Source organism: Penicillium pulvis, assembly GCF_028828015.1.
Source record: "Penicillium pulvis strain IBT 33274 chromosome Unknown contig_1_segment0_segment0, whole genome shotgun sequence".
NCBI lineage: Eukaryota > Fungi > Ascomycota > Eurotiomycetes > Eurotiales > Aspergillaceae > Penicillium > Penicillium pulvis.
In genome coordinates, this window is record NW_026643074.1 from 2,953,559 (window position 1) to 2,976,101 (window position 22,543).

Sequence of the window (22,543 nt, forward strand, 5' to 3'; positions counted from 1 at the left end):
ATAAAAAGATAGTCGAAAAAAAAAGAATGGAATGCTTAGCATGTCCTGGTTTCGATCCAGGGTCCTATTGTAGTGAGTTAGTAATCGTGATTTCCGAATGCGGAAATTCAAGTGAGACGTACCTCCGGGTTATGAGCCCGGCGCTCTTCCCCTGAGCTAACATGCTTGGTATGAAATTAATGTCCCAATTTTGCCTACATAAGGGAATATCCGTTTCGCTAATATCGTAACTCCTCAGCCAACCTCCACTTTAATCAGATCTAAATCTATCCTACTGAAGTAAACCACATTACCTTATTCGAGCCCCATTAGAATTTTCTAAATTTCTTATTAACAACGGACATTTTTGGAGAGCAGTAATATTACCACATACAAATCTTGATTCATTATCTACGCTCACCAAAGGCTTGACTGACTCATAAAGCCATACCCTAGTCAGGTGGGTCCCGCTAAACAGATAGGGTACACTACAAAGCAGGCCATAGTGGATAAATCTGCGAATCCTCCAACCATCCCAGCATGTTAGCTCAGGGGAAGAGCGCCGGGCTCATAACCCGGAGGTACGTCTCACTCAAGTTTCCACTTTAGGAAATTCAATACTAACCCACTATTATAGGACCCTGGATCGAAACCAGGACATGCTAAGCATTCCATTCTTTTTTGTTGTTTTTGCTTCCTTAAAAACATTCTATTAAACTCTGTTGGCTTTTCTTCCTCTTTCTTTTGTCTTGCAGTCATCTACACTGCCACTTGTCTCAATGTCATCTTTTTTCCCGTCATATTGCAATTCTTTATTACCATGCTCGTGCACGTAACTAATTCCCAGTCAGCTTAACATCCATGTCTTAATTTATGATAATCGCCGTAGCCAAGATGGGACAGTTCCGACGCCTGGCTGGGTTTAAGTTTGTAGTACAGACTGACAACTAAGTGACGTACATGTATAGATTAATGCATGCTACAAGTTTCAAATATGCCCCAAGATATACACTTGTAAATAATCGAGAAGCCACGAGCCAAAGAAATGTTTCAGGCAGCCTGTCAGATTCAGGCTGGCTTCTCTTACAGCCGAAAATGGATTGGTCTAGGACATCAGCATCTGATCTGTTTGTGGGTGTCTCATGTGCCACGCAGAAATAACAAAAAATAATAAAATGGCAACGATCTAAAGGGATATTCGGCTAAAAGCAAAAGACTGTCCATTCAAGTAGGTATGTTGGACACCAAAGACCAGCGCAGAATGAATACTCTTAAAATGTATCATCTTCCAGCCGTTCCATACGGCGAATGACACTTGGACTCTGATCGTCGTCGAAGTCGTCCGTAATGTCACCCGCGCCAGCAGTAGCCAGCAGATCCGTCACAATACGCTTAGAGGCTTCTTTGGCTATTTGAGATGATACATTAGCATGGTGGAACATGAATCGCTGATTGTACAGCATCTTCTTACCAGGTGTTTGCATCAGTCGACTCTGAGGTATATGGAACTGCATGGTCTTAGGAGGACTAGGGCCGAAATCCTCATCTAAATCATCATCACTATCCCACAGTGCACGATTGCCACCAGCATTCTTTGCTGGGGTCAAAACACTGAAACCTGGCTTGGGAGTGCCTCGCATACGGTTGCTACTGGTGCGTCGTTTGCGGTTCGTTCCAGGGGTCATATCGACGCCTTTAATGGGCGAAGAAAAGATCTCCGAGTGCATCTGGGGAGCTTCGGGTTCAGGGCTAGACATCGGCGAGTCATTGAACGCATATCTCGACCCAGACGCTGCTTGATTTGGAGTGACCGCAAATTTGGAGCGCGTGCTGGCGCCTCCGTCTGGGTTGTGGTATCCCTTTCCAAGTGGAGTAGCTTGAACACGGTAGGTTTTGTCAAGCATCTGATGCAGCACGGGGTCTGAGGATTTCTGATAGCGATCGTCTCGCGATGCGGACTGGTACTTGGCTGATGCGGGCGGGATGAAGGGGGAAGACATGGGGGTTTCGGCTGAGTCTCCGTGTGGAAAGAATGGTTGCCGGCCTGGGGTTGATGGGAGTGTAGATGAGTCGGGCATGTTGAACGGTGCATCTGTTTCGTTGATCTGCCTCCGCAAGTCCTCGTATGAGGAATGCTCGACAGAAGATACGGTCATGTCATCTCCAGTCTGTTGGGAGGGTGCCCGTGGAGTGCTATGCGAGGAAATAGCGAGACCTGTAAGATCAAGGTCATCTCCATGGCCGTGAGGGATGTGGTGGCGCTGTGATGTAGGGGTATCGTAGGACTGATCGTCTTCGTGGCTGGTGCTTTGGGTTATGTCGGCAGAAAGCTCCTCCTCCGTTGCAGTGGGCTCTTGAACTGTATCATCTTCATTCGGCCGTTCTTCATATCCGGACAGTGAGACATTGGCGCTGGCTTCGAAGAATTGCTTCCAGAACTGGACGACGGTTAGCATACATGCCAGTCTTGTCCCCCTGAGATTAGGCTACCTTGGCACCGTCCCAGACATCACGGGAATGCTCGGTATACTGCTCTACCAGAGGCAGAATGCTCGTTGTGACAATCCGGTGTGCTTGGCTGAAGTTTTGGTCAATCTCTGCGAGCAGGCATGCAATTAACATCAAGTCCTAATGGTTTGTTTACTATTGGACTTACCCTGGAGCGTCAAGGTGATAGATTGTTCTAATTTCTCGAGTTCCTCTGTGAGAGAGAGTGGGCGCTCAGGATGCGCCGATGGTCGAGACATTGTGTAGGCTTCTAGTGTTCGACCGAGGTGCCCTTTCGAACTGAGCAGAAAGAAAACAATCAAGCTCCGCGTCGACTCCACGCGCGGGGAACTCTGCCAAAAGCGGTGTGCTTTGAGGGCTCCAGATAAGGGCTATCAGTCATCATGTGATGACATCAGTCATGCTCCAGGCATCATCCGGTTGTTCCAAGTTTCCAAGCTTCTTCACTTGAGGTCGAAGCTCATAAAAAAGAACGAAAATCACTAGGGACAGGCTCTAATCATCATGCCTGCACCACTCGCTAAAGGTCAGTCACACCTTCATCCTCGCTGGTTCACTCGTGCCGGATCATCCGGGCGGTGTATGCTCGCGCTTATCAGTCCCCCGCTATGGACATCTGAGAACTGACGATCTATGTAGGTATTATGGTGACGGTCACCGTGCTGGTCGCTGCCGGCGTGGCTGTTTACCAATCTCCTCAGTTCCAGGACTGGATGAACAATTCCCGACGCAAAATAGCGGTTGCTTTGCATAGCCTGGGCGATGAGATACAACCACGCAGAAATGCTTCTCCAACCCGGGACGATATCTCTATGACCGAAGAAGCGGGAGAGGCTGCAGCAGGGCGCAGACGTATTGCACGCGAAGAGATTCTGCGGCGGGCCGCCGTTCTAGAGTCCCATCGAAACTCAAGGAATTCTCAACAACCACTGGATAGCTTCGATACCTTAGTAGAACAAGACGGCAGTCTCCGCAAGCAGGAGAAAAATCGCGATCAGCTGGATGTCAGTCCCGTGGCCAGCTCTACTGGTGTAGACACGGGTGCTAATCAATATCGTCGCCGTGCGAAGCTCGATGACGTTGATATGAATCAACTGCGGGTTGGCATTGCCTCCGAAACTGCATCTCACCACCCGTCCGAATCCGAACTGCAATTCACGCCTACTTCCGAGCGGAATGGAGACACACTCTTTGACCCATTCTCGGACTCGCCGGTGAGGGGACAGTCACCCGTGTCTGCCTCCGCCTCCGAGTCGAGTCGCACAGAGGACAACTCAGTTTATTATGCTCACCCTCCTCCAGCATTCAATACCAGTCAACAACCAGAATTAATTGCCGATTTAGACGATTTTAGCCATGGGAACCAATTTCAGCATGAGGTTTCATCAGCGCCCTCCACAGCGGGAAGTTTCAGCGACATACATGAGCTTGCTGATGGATCATCGGACGGTACATTGAGTGATTGGGGTGCACCTTCGGTTGAAGGCGTTGCTACTCCTTCTAGCTGGTCTGAAATTGGGAGTGTAATCAGTGATAACGATGCTGGCCATCATCAGTTACTGTGATTGAGCATTATTTCTTATCGTAATCTACCCTTTGAAGGGCAAAGGTAACTGGCGCATATCAAATGAGACTCGGGGACTGTTCTTTTATTGCTTTTGAATGGGAAATGGGGGATATTCTTCTGGCTGTCGATACACGCGAATCTTATTGTGGGACCATCTGAAATTACTGTACATCATCTTGATATCATACGTTCATAGCCTGAGAGATTTGCGAGCTCTTACGTTCCAAAAATGAAGCTTTCAGAATCAAGGCAAGTTGGAAGTATGTACACCGCTTTTAAAAGAGTCAGTCATGAAATGAACATCATGGTGGTTGCGATTGGGTCCGGAGCTCTTTGCATATGACATCAAACTTACATTGTCCCTTCAATACCACGTCAGTATTCAAGACGTTCATCAATCTCGCGAAATCTGACTATCTCATTTTTATTTTCTTCGAATATCCTCCTCTTGGAACTCCAGACTTTCTTGATACATCTATCAGTTCAACGATCTTCGATATCAATACATGTCCATCTGCCTTCTTCCTTGACCATTTATTCAACAGACTGACCACACTAGTCAACAACTCCTCCAGAATTATCTTGACGAGCCTCAAGGTATATTTGCATTTTAGTTTCCCCTGAGCCCTCATTGACCATTCAGACTGTGCAAGTCCTCGCGTTGAACCCGCACTCTGCTTCTACGATAATCGAGTCTGCTGAGAAGCCATCCCTCCCTCCGAAGCTTCATCAAATATGAGACGCAATCCTTGAGCTCATCGCCCTGAAATTCGTTCACCTTTTAGATTCTCTCTCATTGTGGTGTGGAGGCACAAGCCACAGGTTCACAACAACTGGCATGCGGTGAAGAAGCACCAGCCATACAAACACCTTGATGGTCATGTTCTACTTAGAGTACTCCCATCGGACTTAAGATCTAATGTCCGAGAGTTGTTGCAGCTGGGATGTACATCATACATATAATCGGGGTTAGAGTGTTTCATTCACGACAAAATCCGACTATAAAGAGCCCCTGGCAGCCCCAGAAGAGCGATAATCTGTTCACCCACCTACGGCTGAACTCTATCAGATTACAACATGACTTCGGGCCCCCAAACCATCGTCCTGATCACCGGCGCAAACCAAGGCATTGGCTACGCAGCCGCCGAGCAACTTCTCAAACGGAAGAACTATTACATTCTCCTCGGCTCGCGCAATGCAGAAAGCGGCGCAAAAGCTGCCGCCGAGATGGACCCTTCAGGCAAATTGGTGGAGCCAATCACCATAGATGTGACAGACGATGCATCCATTCAAGAAGCAGCAGGCCACATCGCATCAAAGCACGGCCGAATAGACGTCCTGATCAACAATGCCGGTATCAACAACGAATTATCTCTCTACTCGAAGCAACAAGAGAGTACAGAGAGCAAACCAGATCTCGCAGCCTTGCGTCAGATATACCGTGACGCATACGAAGTCAACCTCTTCGGCGCGGCAATCACAACAGAAGCCTTTACACCTCTTCTGGAGAAGGTAATAGCTAAACCTGCGCGCATCGTCTTTGTATCATCGCATACCGGCTCTATTGGTCTCCGTGTTGATCAGTCTTCTAACTTCTACGAGAGGATGAGCCAGCCCTCGTTCCCAGTTTATCGTAGCAGCAAGACTGCGATGAACATGCTCACGCTGCATTATGCAGCTAAATTCAAGGAGCAGGGGTGGAAGGTTAATGCGTCGTGTCCGAATTTGACAAAGTCGGCTTTCTCTCGATTCAGTGATTTGGGAAGGTCTCCGACCGAGTCTGCAGTTAATATTGTGCGGTTGGCAACTCTGTCGGATGATGGAGAGACAGGTAAATACTCAGATGAGAATGGTGTGGTTGATTGGTAGGTGTTCTCTATACCTCGGTATAGAGGCTATGGCTCGGGCTTAGCTATCATAGTGGTTAGATCCATGGATTTTGATCATCGAAGATTATTTTCAACTTGTCAACTTGTCAACTTTTGTTCCGAACATATAAGCTCAGCCTTGCAGGTATATCATATAGTGCCCTGTGGAAGTTTGCCGCTCGACAAGACGGCGGATGATTGTTAATCATGGCGAAGTTCATAATAATCATTTTGGGGTTCGAGTAAAAGTTACTTCAATTTAATATGTGTTGTCTATTGTGGGGAAAGTAGCTGCTACATCCGGATAGCGGGCCAGAAGTGCCTCGGCATTTTCGGGGAACGTTAACGTAATGCGGAGTCCTCGTCTACTTAACTTCGAACGTCCGCCCGCTCTTCTCACCATTTCTCCATAGATACTATATTCTCATCAAGTGAGTTTTCTCGATCCTGCCGCTTCACACATGCCATTCGTTTCTACCGCCTTCACCCGTTCCTCTGCATTGCCGAGTGGCCAGACCCAAGCTTCCCCGCAACAACCCCGAAAACCCCTGCAAGCCCTCACCAGCGAATATCAAGGGGAGAGGGATACTATCACCACAAATAACTAACACATCACATCTACAGTTTAGTTCCTACATTACATCATGGCCGCAGATCGTCTTAGCTCGCTTCTGAGCCACCTCAAGCCCGGCTCCAGCAGCGGCCTCAACGCGATGTAAGCTTAGCAACCTACTATGAGCAAACAACTGAGACTAACAATCGCAAAGCACCCAGAAGAACCCCGATGATGTGGTGATCACCGCATGCTTGCGCACACCGCTGACCAAGGCGCGCAAGGGCGGCTTCAAGGATACCGAGCTGGACTACATTGTGTACGCACTGCTGAAGGAGACATTGGCCAAGTCCAAGATCGACCCTGCACTGATCGAGGATGTGTGCCTGGGCAATGTATGTTCATTGAGCATCTACCAACTCCGACTCCCGGAAGGCTCGCCATTTCTAACAACATCAATAGGTTGGTGAATCCAAGGCCGCTTACATGGTCCGCGCCGCCTCCCTGGCCGCCGGAATTCCCCACACATCTGGCGCCTCCAGCGTAAACCGCTTCTGCGCTTCGGGTCTGAAGGCTGTGCAGGACATCGCCAATCAGATTCAGCTTGGCGCCATCGATGTCGGTATCGCCATGGGCGCAGAGCTGATGTCTGCTGCTGGCGACCGACTCGAGCGACCCTTCAACGAGGAGGTTCTCCGCAACCAGGAGGCTGCAGACTGCATGCAGCCCATGGGTCAGACCTCCGAGAATGTTGGTAAGGACTTTGGTATCTCGCGTGAGCAGCAGGATCGCTACGCTGCGGAGTCTTTCCAGCGTGCGGAGGCAGCGCAGAAGGCCGGTTTGTTTGATGATGAGATTGCTCCCATCTCGGTCAAGGTTAAGGATCCTAAGACTGGAGAGGTCAAGCAGATTACCTTGACTATGGATGAGGGTATCCGACCTGGAACTACATTCGAGTCTTTGTCGAAGATTCGGCCTGCATTCCCCCAGTTTGGCGACAAGTCGACTGGTGGTAACTCGAGTCAGGTTACTGATGGCGGTATGTTCTCACGTTGGGCTTGTAATTGGTGATGGCTCATATACTGACATTGTTCTCTTTGTAGCTGCTTCTGTTTTGTTGATGCGCCGTTCTAAGGCTATTGAGCTCAACCAGCCTATTCTTGCTAAGTTCTGTGGTGCCACCGTCGCTGGTGTGCCTCCTCGTGTGATGGGTATTGGACCCACTGCTGCCATTCCTAAGCTGCTGAGCAAGTTCCAGCTGGACAAGAATGACATCGACATCTACGAGATCAATGAGGCTTTTGCCTCAATGGCTGTCTACTGTGTGCAGAACCTTGGTCTTGACCATGCCAAGGTGAACCCCCGTGGTGGTGCTATTGCTCTTGGACACCCACTGGGTGCCACTGGCGCGCGCCAAGTCGCTACTATCCTGAGTGAGGCGCGCCGGACCAAGAAGAAGATCTTGGTTACTAGCATGTGCATTGGTACTGGTCAGGGTATGGCTGGTCTGTTTGTTAATGAGCAAGTGTAAATATTTTATGTAAATGGTTTATACAGTGGCTCGGCTCAGCTTATTCAAAATGGACAAATCTTTGAGTCAATTTGTGCGCATGTCCTTTTTAGTGTGTTCGAAGGGTTGTACTGGTTTGCATTTCACACAAAACAAAAGTGGAAGGCGCGAGTCACGCATTTTCGTTTTTAGGAAGGCACGGTTTTACGGTTCATCCATAGATGAACCCAGGTGTCGCTTTGGAGTACGAGACGAAGCAGAGAATGAGAATACGTAAACTCGTCATCAGGGTATCATATCAAGGCATCAGAACTGAGACATGCATTTTTTAGAAATTTGCACACAATCAATTTCACCTTTTCATTCTCTTCTATCTACTCATGAGTCCTGCATTAAGCAAATTACACAGATAGTTTGTAGATAGGTATTACCTTACTTCGGGTCAGCTACTCCATATTCTGCCCCTAGTACAATATTCCCTTAGGCGGAGAACCTTATGAATCGAGAACGAACCCAGTAAGGTTACCAGCAGAAAACGGGCTTGGCAACGTCTATCGGATATAGCTTTAGTGAAATCTTTTCCAAACCTTTGTGCGGTGGAGATATTCACAGGTGACGCAATTTTAGTCTCTAAAACCCCCAAATGGATAGCGAGGTATAGACTCAGCACCATATTTGGGTTCTTGGCGGTTGCAAAAGTTCCCAATGGCTGCTCAGAAATCAAGACCGTCAAGCGTGGATAGAGCTGCTCAGGCGCATCAGGCCGGGCTTCGGATGTACGGAGCAATTGACGCCCGGCGGAATTAGGCACGAGAGTCTCTCGCCTGTCAGCAATTGAGTCTGGCTAAAGGATAAGTGGCGATATTGCCTAATGTAATGGGAAATTACGGCACAATTCTTGCACAGCTTCGAATGATGCCAATATGGTGAAGACTAAGACGTTTCATGATTAAGCTACAGCAAATTAGGATTCAAATATAGCCCCACTTTGAACTCTAATGCTGACCTGATGTGGAGTCAATGGAATGTAATGTGGAGGTCGATCATCTTTGGACATGTCCACTTCCAACTTGACTTTCGCCAGTAGAAGGTGTAAGAGCCCACTTAGAGCCGGTGAATGTAAGTATTGGGTATAGTACCATATTCACATAAATGGCACTCCGGGGTGATAAATTGCCTGTCTTCCGATGACGATCCTTCGGGACCGAGAAGACGCTTTAGCCAACGGAGCTGATCCGATGCCCAGGAATATAAAGTGCGAGTGTTGCTCCCTGGGCTAGTCAAATAACAATTATTAAATGAAGATCCTCCTTCAACCTCCTTCAACATTGACATAGCCACCAGAATGTCTAGGTAAGCTCAATCATGACCTTTGATCTCATCACCTCCCAGCCGCTTTTTAGAAAAGTACTAAATCAGTCTTCGTTGGCACAGCCTCGAGCAGAGATTCGAGGAATTTGCCAAGAAAAATGAGGCCGTCAGGGAGGCAGATATCGCCGCTATCTTCGACGAGGCAAAGCCCGTCGACCCCGAGCACATGATCGGGCAATGGGAAGGTGGAAGCTTCAACACCAATCATCCCACCCACGAGTTGCTTAAGACGGTCAAATGGGCTGGAAAGAACTTCCGCACAGTTGACGATGTGGAGCCGATTATGTTGTATGATGAGGCTGGTGCACGAGTGTGGGCAAAGGATTATGGAAACGCTCAGGTAACATTTTCTACCTCTTATTTTTTTTTGAACCAAGCTGACTGTCTCTAAAGCTACGTGAGGTCAAGTTCCGCGGCGTTATTTCCACTGCTATGATCTATGACAAACTTCCCATCATCGATAGCTTTCGCCACATCTCGAACAACGTGGTTATTGGCGCTATGGACAACAAGGAATTACCTAAGGAAGCCGGGACATACTATTTCTATTTGCGAAAGATCGCGGAATAAAGGTCTTTCATAACGGCAGATACTTGAATACTTTCGATTTTTGATGATCATTCATTCCTGGCCTTTCCCCTGTATGTCTATATCTTTCATAGAAGAGAATGTGGGTGTCTTCATTAGATAGAACTTATGATCGCGACCGCCACCATGAACTTGTAATTTGAACATCTGATCCTTCTGCTAGGAAAGACCATTTCTGTAAAAACCAGGGCTTCGCTTCCCAGCTTCGAGAGTCCCATGGAGTTCCCTCTCCCCGGCTGTGAAGAGAAACACCGCGATTGCTGCAGCAATATATCCCATCACTCAAAAGGTCCAAGCATAATTCATTTTTATCAATAAGTGGTGGGTCCATTGAGGATGCGATGATCGCTCGGGCTCGAAAAGAAGGCCAAGGAATGATGTCTAGGTATGGATGGTGAGGGATGGTGAGTTGTTCCACAGTAGGACACATATCATGGTCGAAGTCTCGTGATTGAAGTTGTTGGAAACTCGAGATGTACATTCCGTTTTTTGGATCCGGGGGGTAATGTACCTTCTGTACAAAAGGTGACATGGCATCGTGATTCATGATTGTATGCGGCGCCAACCCTAGCAGACGGCAATTTGCAAGGCTAGCAGTGAAAAAACCAGTCCCGATAGTGAAGACTGGATTGCCGATGATAGGGGGAGGTCTAAGCGAGCAACTCTCCCCTTTAGATAATGCCAGCCGTGACAGTTCCCCAGACCAAGCTTGAGGACCTTGGAGACAAACTAAGGTCTTAACACCTGCTCGTATAACTGTCTCAAGGTCCACATTAACTAGAGCTGGAGACACCACCAATGAACTCCAATGATGAAAAGGAAGATCTTCCGCCAAGCGGTAAAGATCAGGTTCCATTGCATAACCGAGCGATATCAGGCCATATTTAATGACATCGCGTAAGCTGAAGTTCTCAGTAGCCATGATGATCGCAAGGTTTGACCTTTGAGGGTCCGAGTCAAGGCAATTGAAAATTGCAGAAATAAGCTCATTGGATATACCAGAAGCTTCTCTTGCAGCCGTCTTCGATGGACGAGACGCTTTCGATATCCGTTCCTCTTTTTGCCTCTGACCTACAGAACTCATCAATATTGAATAGGAGAAAGAGGCGAAGCATACTCTTGTCCCACTCACGTCGCTTTCGTTGCGCAATAACATTTTGATACTTCCTTCTCTCCACTTGCCATGGACGCAAATCAGAATTGCGTACTTTGCTCATATTGAATCAGGGCGAATGAAGAGCAAACATAAATCCACAGAGCGTGCGCGAAGATTGACAATATACAATGCCTCAATTGAACGGATGGGCGGGCTGGGAAGCTCTCACAATTCATGACCTAGGCGTGACAGGTACCCCTGTACTGTGAAGGGCCAACCTCCTGATCATGTCATCATCCGATCCGCCGGTTTCCGTATTTAATGTTTCGCCGGTACAGTAAAAGTGGGGAGATATCTTACTGGCATTATTGTTTGATTCAACACCCAGGGAGAATAAATCGAAAAATGTAGGTGAAACCATAGATTTCAAGATGTACTAATCCTCTCCCGTAGAAGTAAGGTGCGATCTACGAAAATTTAAGCATAGATAACGACCCAAACGCATCTATCCTTAAAGCTTAAATCTTATCATTAAATTATCTGTGTCATCTATTATACCCCCGGACCTAATAGAGTCTCGACCAAAGCCCAACCCAGTCCGGATCAATTTATACAAAATGCAAATGTTCATCAGGGATCACTCGGTTTATCCTTCTTGCCCTCCTTCTTCATCCTCTCCTCAGCAGCTCGAGCAATGATCTCCCTCCTAGACTCAGCCCCTCTGGACCCTGTAGATCGAGAAGTTGAACTTTCATCTTTCCACCCCCCAAGCACAAACTCACCCCCAGTCCACCCACACTCATCAATCTCTTCCTCGCCATTCTGAATCCTCTCCCAGTCCCCAGGGTTATAAAACTCATCCTGCGTCAACCGATTGCCACCCGATTTCCAATCCGCCCTCTCAACCTCTTTTTCAATTTGCGATGTCAAGTCCCAGAAATCCCGATCATGCGGCCCGAACACACAATGCGCCAGCTCGTGGCACAATGTTTTGCGAATAGTTCTGTAATCACGGTACCCGTCATATGCATCTGTGCGCAGACGTAGCTCGATCACCTCGCCTTTATTCCTGTTCAGGCCTAGGGTGCGCGATTCGCTGGTCGTGTGCTCTGCGGGATTCATTTCTGTGAGGAGAGGCACAGAGAACTTGTGTTTCGCCATTGCGGCGCGGATACCAGGATCATCGCGGAGTCTTTCTAGGAACTGGAGGGAGCGCTCGGGGTTTGGGAGGTAGGATAGTGGTAGACAGCGGGCGAAGGTATAGTTATTGCTTGAGGAAGAGAGGGTGTGGACACCGCCGGCGCTGCGAGATGCGTTCGCTTTGTTTGTTCGGCGCGCAGCTGCGAGTGCGGAGAGGCGAGCTTCTTCGCGCTTTTTGGTGTCTGAAGATTGCTTGTGGAGATCGGCGATTTCTTTGGCTGGGGTGCCGAGGAGGGTGATTTTGAATTTGGGGGAGGAGAGTGGAAGCTCGCTTAGTGGCGTTGGTGGGTAAGGAGCTTTTCTCATGCCTGGTTTTGGGGATATGAGAAGCTTTTGGTTTGAGATCGGGATGTTGAGCGTTGCTTCGATTTCAGAGCCGAGGTCTTCTAGTGTTGCGGTAGATGGGAAGTTGAAGCTGTGCGCGGTGCCTTGGTGGTGCACCGCCAGCTCGAAAGATGGTGTAGAGTCCATGGTGAGCTGTGCAGCTGTATATGTGCTCTGACAGTCAAGATATGGACAACTTATGACGCGAGGGCAAAGAGATATATTTGCGCCTGATTAGATAGGCACTGGGGCGAATTCGACGGTCTTCCACGCTAGTGTTTGTCAGCGCGGAGATAATTGAAAGATTACGGAGATAAGATCAAAATACAGCCAAGAAACAACGAAATCGCTACAGAATATACCCATGGATAAAATAAGAATACCACTAATCAGGCCAGAAACCAGCTAATGAGATTTCAAGGAAATTACTGTTCTCTTCAGCAAAAAACCATTACTCGTAAGTTCTTGGCAGATTTACGATGTGGAGTAATCAGCTAAAGTGTGAATGTCAATAATAATAGCTTTCCCCTTATGTAGGCAAGATAAGAAGCTATTTTTATACCAAGCATGTTAGCTCAGGGGAAGAGCGCCGGGCTCATAACCCGGAGGTACGTCTCACTTGAATTTCCGCATTCGGAAATCACGATTACTAACTCACTACAATAGGACCCTGGATCGAAACCAGGACATGCTAAGCATTCCATTCTTTTTTTTCTTACTTTTTGCTGCCATGAAGTTTTCTTGCTGGCATTTGTTTTTTAGGTTATTTTGGTTTGTTTGGTTTTTTATGGGCTTCTTAATCAGAACGTTCTCTTTGAACCCCACCAGGGACCTCATGTGTAGCAATTGACATCCCCAGGGTTATGATCTGATTGTGCTTGAGTAGTTTTGGCTTGATATATATATTGTGCCAAGATCGGAGATTTCTCATTCAAAAATACGTTCACCTGCACCACCCGTGGACATTAAAGCCAAGTACATAGCATTATCCTCAAACAAGGAGTACAATATATATCCTAATCAACCTTCGCAATTTCCAAGTCATAACTCCAGTGATGCCTGTATTTTGTATGTTTGTGGTCGCCATTATAGCCGAACTGTAACACTAGAATAGAGAACACCTGGGCACTAGTATTCTTGAGGACGAAATCGGCCATTAAACTAGTTCTTTAAGACATCTCGCTAAGAATAGCCTCAAAAGCATTAAAAAATTATCTGTGTCCAAAGAAGTCGTGACCGACCACTTAGTTTTGCAGCTTTGATGGGGAAATCAATAGTAGGTGATTTAGAAAGCACTGTTCATACTACAAATTTGTCACGACGGAAGTCCTATATTACTTGATTGAATTATTAGAGTGAAGATTTTCATACTAATACTATCAAAGACAAAGTCAAAAAGGTAATAGCCATTTACACAAGCCAATCAAAAAGTTATGGCTCTACGGATAGATTGATGATAAAAATACAGCATTATGTAGGCAAACTATGACCGTTATCTCATACCAAGCATGTTAGCTCAGGGGAAGAGCGCCGGGCTCATAACCCGGAGGTACGTCTCACTTGAATTTCCACTTCAGGAAATCACGATTACTAACTCACCACAATAGGACCCTGGATCGAAACCAGGACATGCTAAAGCATTCCCATCTTTTTTTTTTCTTCTTCTTTTTTTGCTGCCACCAAAAGTAGCTCTCAAATCACTACTTCAAATCACTACTTGGTAACCCTTTAAAATAAATCATTTAGTAATTGTTGTATTTTCTTTGAGCCTTGAGTAAGCCGGCGGCCCTGAAACCAGGCCGCAAAAGAGAATCGAGTGCTGTCGTCGTCACATGCCGATATTTGATACAAAATGAGATTTAACAATATTTGGTTAATGTAGATTATTTTGATAAATAGTATATATACAGTTGGGCTATACTGTCGTGACAAGTAAAGCATTAGAGGAATGATCGAAACTTCAAACGCTGATTCGAGATCCAGCTCTTCAGCGATGTCTCTGACTGTGTAGTATAACCGCTGCGCTCGGTGTCACTCGACCGTCGTCGCATCGACTCCACAAACTTAGGCCATGTATTTGTTAAAACCAAATATTTGATCTCCTCTTGCAGATCGTTGAAAATAGCCATATCAAAACCAATGGGGATATCTCCCGTGTATCTATCATCATGCGACATCCGGACACCCTCAGAACCTGGCGGGTGTGCAAAAGGATCAGTTTCGAATGGCGAGGTGGTGTTTACACTTTTTTCTCCGAGTATACTGCGTGCTGGTTGCTCGAAAACAGACTGCATCTGTTTCAGAGTTTGTGAAGATATGTTCAGCGGAAACTCGGCATCGTGCGTGCTGATAAAGTTGGCGTATATTCGTAATGCCTGATTGAATGCATCCAGAAGCTGGTTTTCATCCAGGCTCTCTGGCCAGCATGACTTCCATGAGGCCACTTGGCTCAGGAATGCAATATTCTCTCCTGAGAAATCACTTAATGCGGCAAATTCTTGCAGTTGCTGTGGGTTGTGGTTCAGGACATGTTCGAGGGCATCCATTGTGTATATTCGGTCGACCAGGCATACGTTAGAAGACTCGACCGGCTGGTCTTTCTCACCCAGTGTTGAAGAAGATGCATTGTTCCACTTCACCGAGGGTGAGGGCGATTTGTTTAGCATTGTCATTGATATCGATGCTGAGTTATACTTGGTTGTCAAGGCGGTGGCTTTCTTGCTCAATGTCCATAGCCTGAAGACGTGGAAGATGGGAACGAACACAGTGAATATCTCCCACATCATGATCGAAATGTGGATCCTATGTATATTTAGCGAACTGATTGATTCGACCATGTTCGAGACACGTACCATTGACTTGGACTAAAATAGGTGTTGACCTTTGCAAAGGCTGGCACGTATGATGCAATCAAGAACATAGGGGAAGCATGAAGACTAGATAATGTCAATGAACGAATGCTATGTAACGGAGACGACATAACATACCTGGAAAGGCAACATCCGATAGTTTGAGTTCGCCATCCCAATGTCTCATGGACCCCCCAGGCTTGCCAAATGAGTATTGGAGCGACCTACAGGACAAAAAAATCAGCGGGGATCTTTATAAATGTACTGAGATACTCACAATCCATGTCCAGATTACCTGCCATAATAAGGACGGCCACCATTCCCATCCCCGGCCTAGATACACAATCTGCTCTGCGATTGTCGCACCATGAATCTCCGTTCCCGAGATACCGTAGGTTGGATGATACTTTTTGCATGCAAGCCACATCGCCACCGTGATGATAAACTAGTAGATGAGTGATTAGCTTACAGACCAAACAACCGTAGCAGTCATCAATAGCAAAAGTGCATACCTGTAACACCATGCCAATACCTATGAGAGACAATGTTCTTTTCATATAATCCATGTTTTTTAAATGGCACAGCCATGATGATTTCGCATCCTTGCATTTTCTCTGGGGCCGAAGCTCAGGGTGGACGAATTGCTTCTGCATCTTGGCGACATGAAGAAAACGGATGTTGGAAGCTTGAAACAGGGCGATTCCCAGTGGGTAATAGATGCCCATTGCGAAGAATTGGATGTCATAGGCGATAACCGTAGACAGAGTCGGGCCAATTGGGTATGATATTTGGCCCAAGATCCAATAGACGTGAAGAAGGGTAATGGCAGAGAACGATAGCGGAAGACCGCGGATTCGGAGTATGGGGATGTGTCGGTTGACCAAGCAGAAGATCATACCGGCCAGTACAAGCGTGGTCCAGATGACACAAAATGAAATATAGAAGACACCTACCCTATCCAGATTTGGAGGGGAGGTTGGCATGTTGTAGACCGTAAGATCGGCCATGGCTGCCATATTGAGGGCAATTGAGTATGGGGAGTTAAAATAGCATAGATAAAGGAAGCAATAGAAGGAGAGGGCATAAGATATGAGTGGATCGCAGCAGATATCACAAAACAGGGCCGCACTGACCATGATGGGTAGATTCAACGGATTATCCGAACGATCGAACACATGCTCTAGATGCCAAGGCTATCGCCACTCGGGTCCGAATAGTTTCCTGAAAACCGGGAATGAGGACGACGCGTGAGAGGATGAATGATAGATGTACCGAACTCTTAGGCTCCACTTCTGTGTCATTATCATGTCTCCACTCGTGCACTCGTGCGAGGAGTTCGAAACTTTTCCAGTCGGGTTTTGAATTAGAATGATTTGCATGTACTTCAAAAGATTTTCTTATGACTTGTCATTACTCGGGGTGAATCTGACTCGCACAAATAAGAAATCAAAAGAAAAGAGCCGATAAAGGTAAGTCGGCAATTCGATTTTTGTCTGGACCGAAGTTCATACACATTCATGGTTTCCCCGCCACTGAACCCTGGGACTGAATGGGCCTGGATCTGGAAAAACGTTAAATCTTAGTAACCATGAAATCAAGCCACCGAGTAAATGAATTACACACGTGCTGAGTATGCACCTACCTAAATAGGTTCACGGCCATTTCCACCACATGCAGGCCACGATAACACCCAGACCAAAAGCAGGACCCAAAGTCTTCAAAAGCCCAGCCTTCAATGTCATAACATGCAACTGACGCAACTTCCCACTAAAAATCCTCGACTCATTCAAGCGTGGAAATGGCTGGTCCGGCACATCTTTCCCCAAGAAAGCACAAAGAGGCTCCCAATCCATTTCCTCCAACTTGATTTCCAACAAACATTCTGCAGGAACCTTACAACGCACATAATCATAATGCCGCTGATAAGCCGCCCACATAATCGCCCGATCCCGGGTCTTATCCATCCGACAAACCCCCAGCAACCCCATATACATCTTCCATGCCGTCCGAGTAATCTGTAACCCCAGAAAAGGCTCCATCACATTCCCGCTCAACCACGCCAGAAACCCTTCTGAAGCGGGCAAGATCAGCGTTTCCTGGAAACTTTTCATCCATGATTCAAAGTCACGATGGACGAGTATTACCCGTGCTTCGGGGAATGCTTTTAGTAGTGGTTCGGCGAAGGGTGTTACGTCTGTGAGGGCTTCGCTGGGACCGAAGTATTGGTTCCAGTCGTCCCGTGACCAGGTTCGTCCTGTGTATGTTGGGAGGCAGGGGATATTGTCATCTGCTGCTCGATTTAATCCTACCCATTTTGCGGGGTCGTTGGCAATAGCGGAGGAGTGGAAGACGTCAAGGTAGCCCAGGATTGTCAGAGCTTCTTTGAGGGAGTGGGAGCCTGTGCGGTAGAATCCAAGGGATACCACTTGTTTTGGGCGGGCTGGGCCCTCTGCGAATGGTTTGAATGACATTGTAGCTTCTGGGGTGCGTGCAGCGTGATTAAAGTAACTCCTAGGTTTTGGCGACTCAATGTGCAAGCGGGGTTGCTTTGGGCTTATATACAGGGTTTCTGGACTATAAGTAGAGGAGGTGCTGATCTATGTCATCTTGATGGCTTGGATCTAGCCGAATTGGGTACCATGTAGCGCCGAGATTGACCTTGATAATGACCCTCTTGGAGTTAACTCTGCCAGCCACTAAGCTTGGAGTCCTAGAATAAATTGTCTAATTGTATAGCCAATGGCGAATTTACAAATAGCATAGTTGCACTGGCTAATAGTATACATGCATGGCGTTCAGTGACCAAGGCTCCACCCGGGGATGGGTATGTGGCTTAAAAAGGTACAAAAAGCTGAAGGGTATTAGTCCTATATTTATCCTAATCTATCAATCTTTATAGGGCAGTACCAACAGAAAATTCAATGAAGGATTCGCTGGCAGGGCCGAGAATTAGTATCTCGGGCTCAATCAACTCCTCGGTCCCGAGCCTGATCGTTTCGGTCCCGAACACATGAACTACCCAATCTATAAGAACCACAAACCAGCACCTCGAACAATTCTCTAAACATTCAAAATCACATCTGCACAACAATCTTCATTCAAAACTCTCAATCTCATAATTATCATGATCACCATCTCCCCCATGAGCCCCCCAGTCCTAATAATTGGCGCCGGCCTAGGCGGCATCTGCCTCGCCCAAGCCCTAAGAAAAAACAACATCCCCTTCAAACTGTTCGAACAAGACAAGCATCACAACCTCCGAACACAAGGTTACCGTCTCAGAATCACTGAGCACGGTGTCAACGCTCTAAAAGAGAGCCTAACACCCGACCTCTTCACCCTCTTCCAAAAAACCTGCGCCACAACAGCTGGGTTTGGCGTACACGTGAAACCAGATGGGACGCCCATTCCATTCGGTCCGAGCAGCCCACCAAAACCACCGCCCGGAACGCTCTCAGGTGAAGCATACACAGTGGATCGAAGTACATTCCGCGAAGCACTACTCACCGGAATCGAAGAACATACCTTCTTCGGAAAGGGGTTCGAGTCTTACGAGCTTTCGGACGACGGTATCACGGCTTATTTCCGTGATGGGTCTGCAGTAGAAGGATCGCTCCTCGTCGGCGCAGATGGTGTTCACTCCAGAGTTCGGAGACAATATCTTCCCAAATTTCCCATTGTCGATACGGGGATGCGGATCGTTTTCGGAAAAACACCCATCACAGATGAGTTCCTGGACTCTGTTCCTGAGAGTTATCAGATTGGGCTGAGTCTTGCTTCGGATCCGGATGATAAGATACAGCCGACGCTTTTGTGGGAGGCTATCAGGTTTCCGTGTACGGTTGAGAAGATAGATTTGCCTAGTCCGTATATGTACTGGGTTCTTGTTTTTCATCGCTCGCATCTCCCGTTCTCGGACGAGAAGGGGCGTATTGAGTCTAGCCAAGCGGCTGATTTAGCGCGCAAGCTGACGAAGTCTTGGATGCCTTCTGTGCGGAGTTTGATCGATTTTCAGGATGAGAGTCAGTCGTCTGTTCGGTCGCTTTTGTCTGCGGAGATTGATATTGGGGCTTGGAAATCTTCAGCAAGGGTTACGCTTCTTGGGGATGCTGTTCATGTTATGCCTCCGACCGGGGCTATGGGTGCAAATACTGCTTTGCGGGATGCGGCTGATTTGGCGAGACGGATTGCTGATGTTGGGGTTGAGAAGGTGGGTGAGGAGGTCATTGGGGAGTATGAAGATAGTTTGAGAGCGTTTGCTAAGATGGCGATTGGTTTGAGTTGGAAGGGTGGGATGAAGAGCTTTGGGCTTAGACCTGTTGAAGAATGCGACAAAATTATCCTGTAGTATATTATATGTATATACAAGAGTTCCAAAAAATGTACACTCCGTTCATAAACTCCTGGTTTTCGCTAAAACATGATATAAAGAATTTTGGACAAGAAGAATATAGACAGGTGATTAGGGTATATGCGCAATGTAATCATTGTAATGATCTTCATAATCATCGTGAAGATGATCGGTGCTTTGGTCATGGCCCGGCATGGGATTGTCATATGACGGTATTGTTGGATCATGTTCCGATGTGGATTGAGGATGTCCCGGCATGGGATTGTCGTAGGACGGGATTGTCATATCGTGTTCAAATGTGGATTGAGGGTGTCCCGGCATGGGGTTGTCATACGAAGGGATTGTCGGATCATGTTCCGATGTGGATTGAAGATGACCCGGCATGGGGTTGTCGTAGGACGGTATTGTCGGATCATGTTCCAATATAGATGGATCAAGTCCCGGCATAGGGTTGTCATAGGACGGAATTGTCGGGTCATGTTCTGATATAGATTGAGGGTGTCCCGGCATAGGATTGTCATACGAAGGGATTGTCGGGTCATGTTCTGATATGGATTGAGGGTGTCCCGGCATAGGATTGTCATACGAAGGGATTGTCGGGTCATGTTCTGATATGGATTGAGGGTGTCCCGGCATGGGGTTATCGTACGAAGGGATTGTCGGGTCATGTTCTGATATGGATTGAGGGTGTCCCGGCATGGGGTTATCGTACGAAGGGATTATCGGATCCTGCCCGGGTAGTGATCGATCATGCCCCGATACTGGTTGACCATTCCCATGCACTGGTTGCGCCTGTCCGGGTAATGGTTGTAGCGGCGGAGACCACGGGGGTGGTTTATCTCCATAGAGCCCGTGCACGTCAGCATCGCCGTCAGCTTGCTGGGGCACATTGGATACATAGGATATAGCATTGGCTTGCTCGAATGCACCACCAGCGTGGCCTGGGTGATCTGGGGTGTCCGGAACCTCCGGTGTGTCGGGAGGTGGTCCAGCCACCTCCGTAGCATTATTTGCAGTAGCCAACTCTGTAGCTTCGTCATCTTCTGAAGGGTCAATGTTCTTCTTCTTTCGCATACAACGGACAACCAAAAGTCCAATGAGGCAGATAGCAAGTGCACCGGCAACACCACAGCCGATACCAATGCCTATCTTTGCACCCTGCGATAAACCACCGCCATTTTTTGGGATAACGTTCCACCAGCCGGACCAGGAATCTTCCCAAGCACCCGTGCCAGGCACGACAGTAGTGTCAGTGACCTGAATTGTTGTTATAGTCTCGCCCTGCAGGTTTGGGCCGGGAGCTTGAGCGAAAAACCAGTAGCCTCCCCCTGTTCCGTTTTGCCAATTCGTGCCTAGGAAGGCTGCTTGTAGGAAAGCTCTGCCGAGTACGTATTCGTCCGATGGGTGACAGGGGAAGTAGGTCGTGTTTTGATCCACAAGTGGTGCTTGCAGTGTAAGCTTAAGAATATTGAATGGCACTTTGATGGTGATGTTTGGCGTGGATGAATCTGCGCCTGCGTTGTTCTCAAATGTGAAAGAAAGGAATGCTGGGGAATTGGTGATGTGGTTGAACTGGTCGACGGAGGTGTTCCAAAAGTAAAGGCCCAGCCCTTCATTGTAAGTTACAGGAAGCTGCTCCGCAATAGCATCGCAGGTATCCTTTGGAAGATAGAGATATGGCCTGGTGGGGTCAATCTGCACAGAGGCCGAGCTATCCCCGGAACTATTATCTCTCCTGAACAGCCCATTCATGCTGCTGAATTTCGTCCACGGCGATGCCCCCTCAGCGACACCGAGTCCAATATCGTGCAAGTCGATATCCAGAGTGCCGAGACCATTCGTAGAATTCACCGGCTGGCTACTGACGTTGCCAACAACCCGAGCCTGGTCATAGCCTCCCATTACCAGCGATCCAGCAATCGCTGGCATCGCCGCGCCGATATGCATACCCCACGAATATGAGGGGATCTGTTCGTTCGTCCAGAGATTGGACTCCAGCAGTTGATAGGTAGCGTTGCCCACTGTCTGGTTGAGCGCAGGCGCACCAAGTGCCAACGTGCCAACCTCAACCGGATATTTCTGGCCATTCGGATAAGTCTGATAGGCTTCGTAGATACCCGTGACGCTAACATTGGGTATCGACATCCCAGCGAAGTAGATTTCCTCCCCAAGCTGACCTTGCTTGACATACGCATTGCCGCTAAATTTGTTCACAAAGGCATTATCCGCACCGGAGATCCATGTCATATCACTGGTGTCGTTGGAGTTATCGGAGGGAATATAAACGGTGCGAGACGTCCCAATATTGTAAGTCCCAGCATTATCGGCGAGGCAGGAGGATCCGGTAAGATTGGGCGTTGAGCATACGGAATCGAGGAGGATGGTGCTCGCCCAGCGATCACCAGGATAAAGCGCAACGAGTTGCTTATTGTCTCCGAGTTCGGCGAGGACTGCGTTCCAGGGACCATCAGGGCCATAACATGTGCTGGACCATGTTGCTGAATTCGGTAACACTGCGTTCGCGAGAGTCGACAGCCCGCATATTAACGCGAAAGAAAGACCTCGTGCCATGGTTTCCCGGATCGGTCAGGTTTGGCCGGTAACCGTAGTGGGGGAAGAGAATGCAGAATAGAAGTCTTCCCAGGTGCCAACAACCTTGGAAGAGTTACAGAGACGATAGCCGATCGCCAATAGAATTGAATCTAGGCATTGCCTTTTGCAGATTTGGTCGTCTCCACCGGATGGGCTGCCAAGGATGAACAGGGGTAAATGTTAGTGC

At 47.7% G+C, this 22,543-nt stretch overlaps 10 protein-coding genes across 10 annotated transcripts; 5 read left to right on the plus strand and 5 right to left on the minus strand.

Annotated features, from left to right (window-relative positions):
• Positions 1 to 1,250: 1,250 nt before the first annotated feature.
• N7503_004057 (DASH complex subunit ASK1) lies at positions 1,251 to 2,726 on the minus strand (the record flags this gene model as incomplete). The annotated part of the gene is made up of 4 exons (XM_057063604.1): positions 1,251 to 1,387; positions 1,451 to 2,417; positions 2,470 to 2,576; positions 2,636 to 2,726. The coding sequence occupies 4 exons, from the start codon at positions 2,724 to 2,726 to the stop codon at positions 1,251 to 1,253; spliced, it is 1,302 nt and encodes a 433-aa protein (XP_056924519.1).
• A 265-nt stretch (positions 2,727 to 2,991) lies between these two features.
• N7503_004058 (uncharacterized protein) lies at positions 2,992 to 4,052 on the plus strand (the record flags this gene model as incomplete). Its single annotated transcript, XM_057063605.1, has 2 exons — positions 2,992 to 3,067; positions 3,127 to 4,052. 2 exons carry the CDS (start codon positions 2,992 to 2,994, stop codon positions 4,050 to 4,052), a joined length of 1,002 nt encoding a protein of 333 aa, XP_056924520.1.
• Positions 4,053 to 5,131: 1,079 nt separating this feature from the next.
• Positions 5,132 to 5,923, plus strand: N7503_004059 (uncharacterized protein; the record flags this gene model as incomplete). Its single annotated transcript, XM_057063606.1, has 1 exon — positions 5,132 to 5,923. One exon carries the CDS (start codon positions 5,132 to 5,134, stop codon positions 5,921 to 5,923), a length of 792 nt encoding a protein of 263 aa, XP_056924521.1.
• A 643-nt stretch (positions 5,924 to 6,566) lies between these two features.
• Positions 6,567 to 8,006, plus strand: kat1 (putative 3-ketoacyl-CoA ketothiolase (Kat1); the record flags this gene model as incomplete). Its single annotated transcript, XM_057063607.1, has 4 exons — positions 6,567 to 6,637; positions 6,690 to 6,870; positions 6,938 to 7,514; positions 7,579 to 8,006. The coding sequence occupies 4 exons, from the start codon at positions 6,567 to 6,569 to the stop codon at positions 8,004 to 8,006; spliced, it is 1,257 nt and encodes a 418-aa protein (XP_056924522.1).
• Positions 8,007 to 9,330: 1,324 nt separating this feature from the next.
• On the plus strand, positions 9,331 to 9,926 carry N7503_004061 (DUF4334 domain-containing protein; the record flags this gene model as incomplete). Its single annotated transcript, XM_057063608.1, has 3 exons — positions 9,331 to 9,338; positions 9,420 to 9,696; positions 9,750 to 9,926. The coding sequence occupies 3 exons, from the start codon at positions 9,331 to 9,333 to the stop codon at positions 9,924 to 9,926; spliced, it is 462 nt and encodes a 153-aa protein (XP_056924523.1).
• Positions 9,927 to 11,670: 1,744 nt separating this feature from the next.
• On the minus strand, positions 11,671 to 12,711 carry N7503_004062 (putative zinc metalloproteinase; the record flags this gene model as incomplete). The annotated part of the gene is made up of 1 exon (XM_057063609.1): positions 11,671 to 12,711. One exon carries the CDS (start codon positions 12,709 to 12,711, stop codon positions 11,671 to 11,673), a length of 1,041 nt encoding a protein of 346 aa, XP_056924524.1.
• A 1,793-nt stretch (positions 12,712 to 14,504) lies between these two features.
• N7503_004063 (uncharacterized protein) lies at positions 14,505 to 16,429 on the minus strand (the record flags this gene model as incomplete). Its single annotated transcript, XM_057063610.1, has 5 exons — positions 14,505 to 15,366; positions 15,417 to 15,500; positions 15,552 to 15,637; positions 15,691 to 15,858; positions 15,926 to 16,429. 5 exons carry the CDS (start codon positions 16,427 to 16,429, stop codon positions 14,505 to 14,507), a joined length of 1,704 nt encoding a protein of 567 aa, XP_056924525.1.
• A 636-nt stretch (positions 16,430 to 17,065) lies between these two features.
• N7503_004064 (sulfotransferase family protein) lies at positions 17,066 to 17,884 on the minus strand (the record flags this gene model as incomplete). The annotated part of the gene is made up of 1 exon (XM_057063611.1): positions 17,066 to 17,884. The coding sequence occupies one exon, from the start codon at positions 17,882 to 17,884 to the stop codon at positions 17,066 to 17,068; it is 819 nt and encodes a 272-aa protein (XP_056924526.1).
• Positions 17,885 to 18,537: 653 nt separating this feature from the next.
• N7503_004065 (FAD-dependent oxidoreductase) lies at positions 18,538 to 19,761 on the plus strand (the record flags this gene model as incomplete). Its single annotated transcript, XM_057063612.1, has 1 exon — positions 18,538 to 19,761. One exon carries the CDS (start codon positions 18,538 to 18,540, stop codon positions 19,759 to 19,761), a length of 1,224 nt encoding a protein of 407 aa, XP_056924527.1.
• A 114-nt stretch (positions 19,762 to 19,875) lies between these two features.
• On the minus strand, positions 19,876 to 22,335 carry N7503_004066 (uncharacterized protein; the record flags this gene model as incomplete). The annotated part of the gene is made up of 1 exon (XM_057063613.1): positions 19,876 to 22,335. One exon carries the CDS (start codon positions 22,333 to 22,335, stop codon positions 19,876 to 19,878), a length of 2,460 nt encoding a protein of 819 aa, XP_056924528.1.
• Between the last annotated feature and the right edge of the window lie 208 nt (positions 22,336 to 22,543).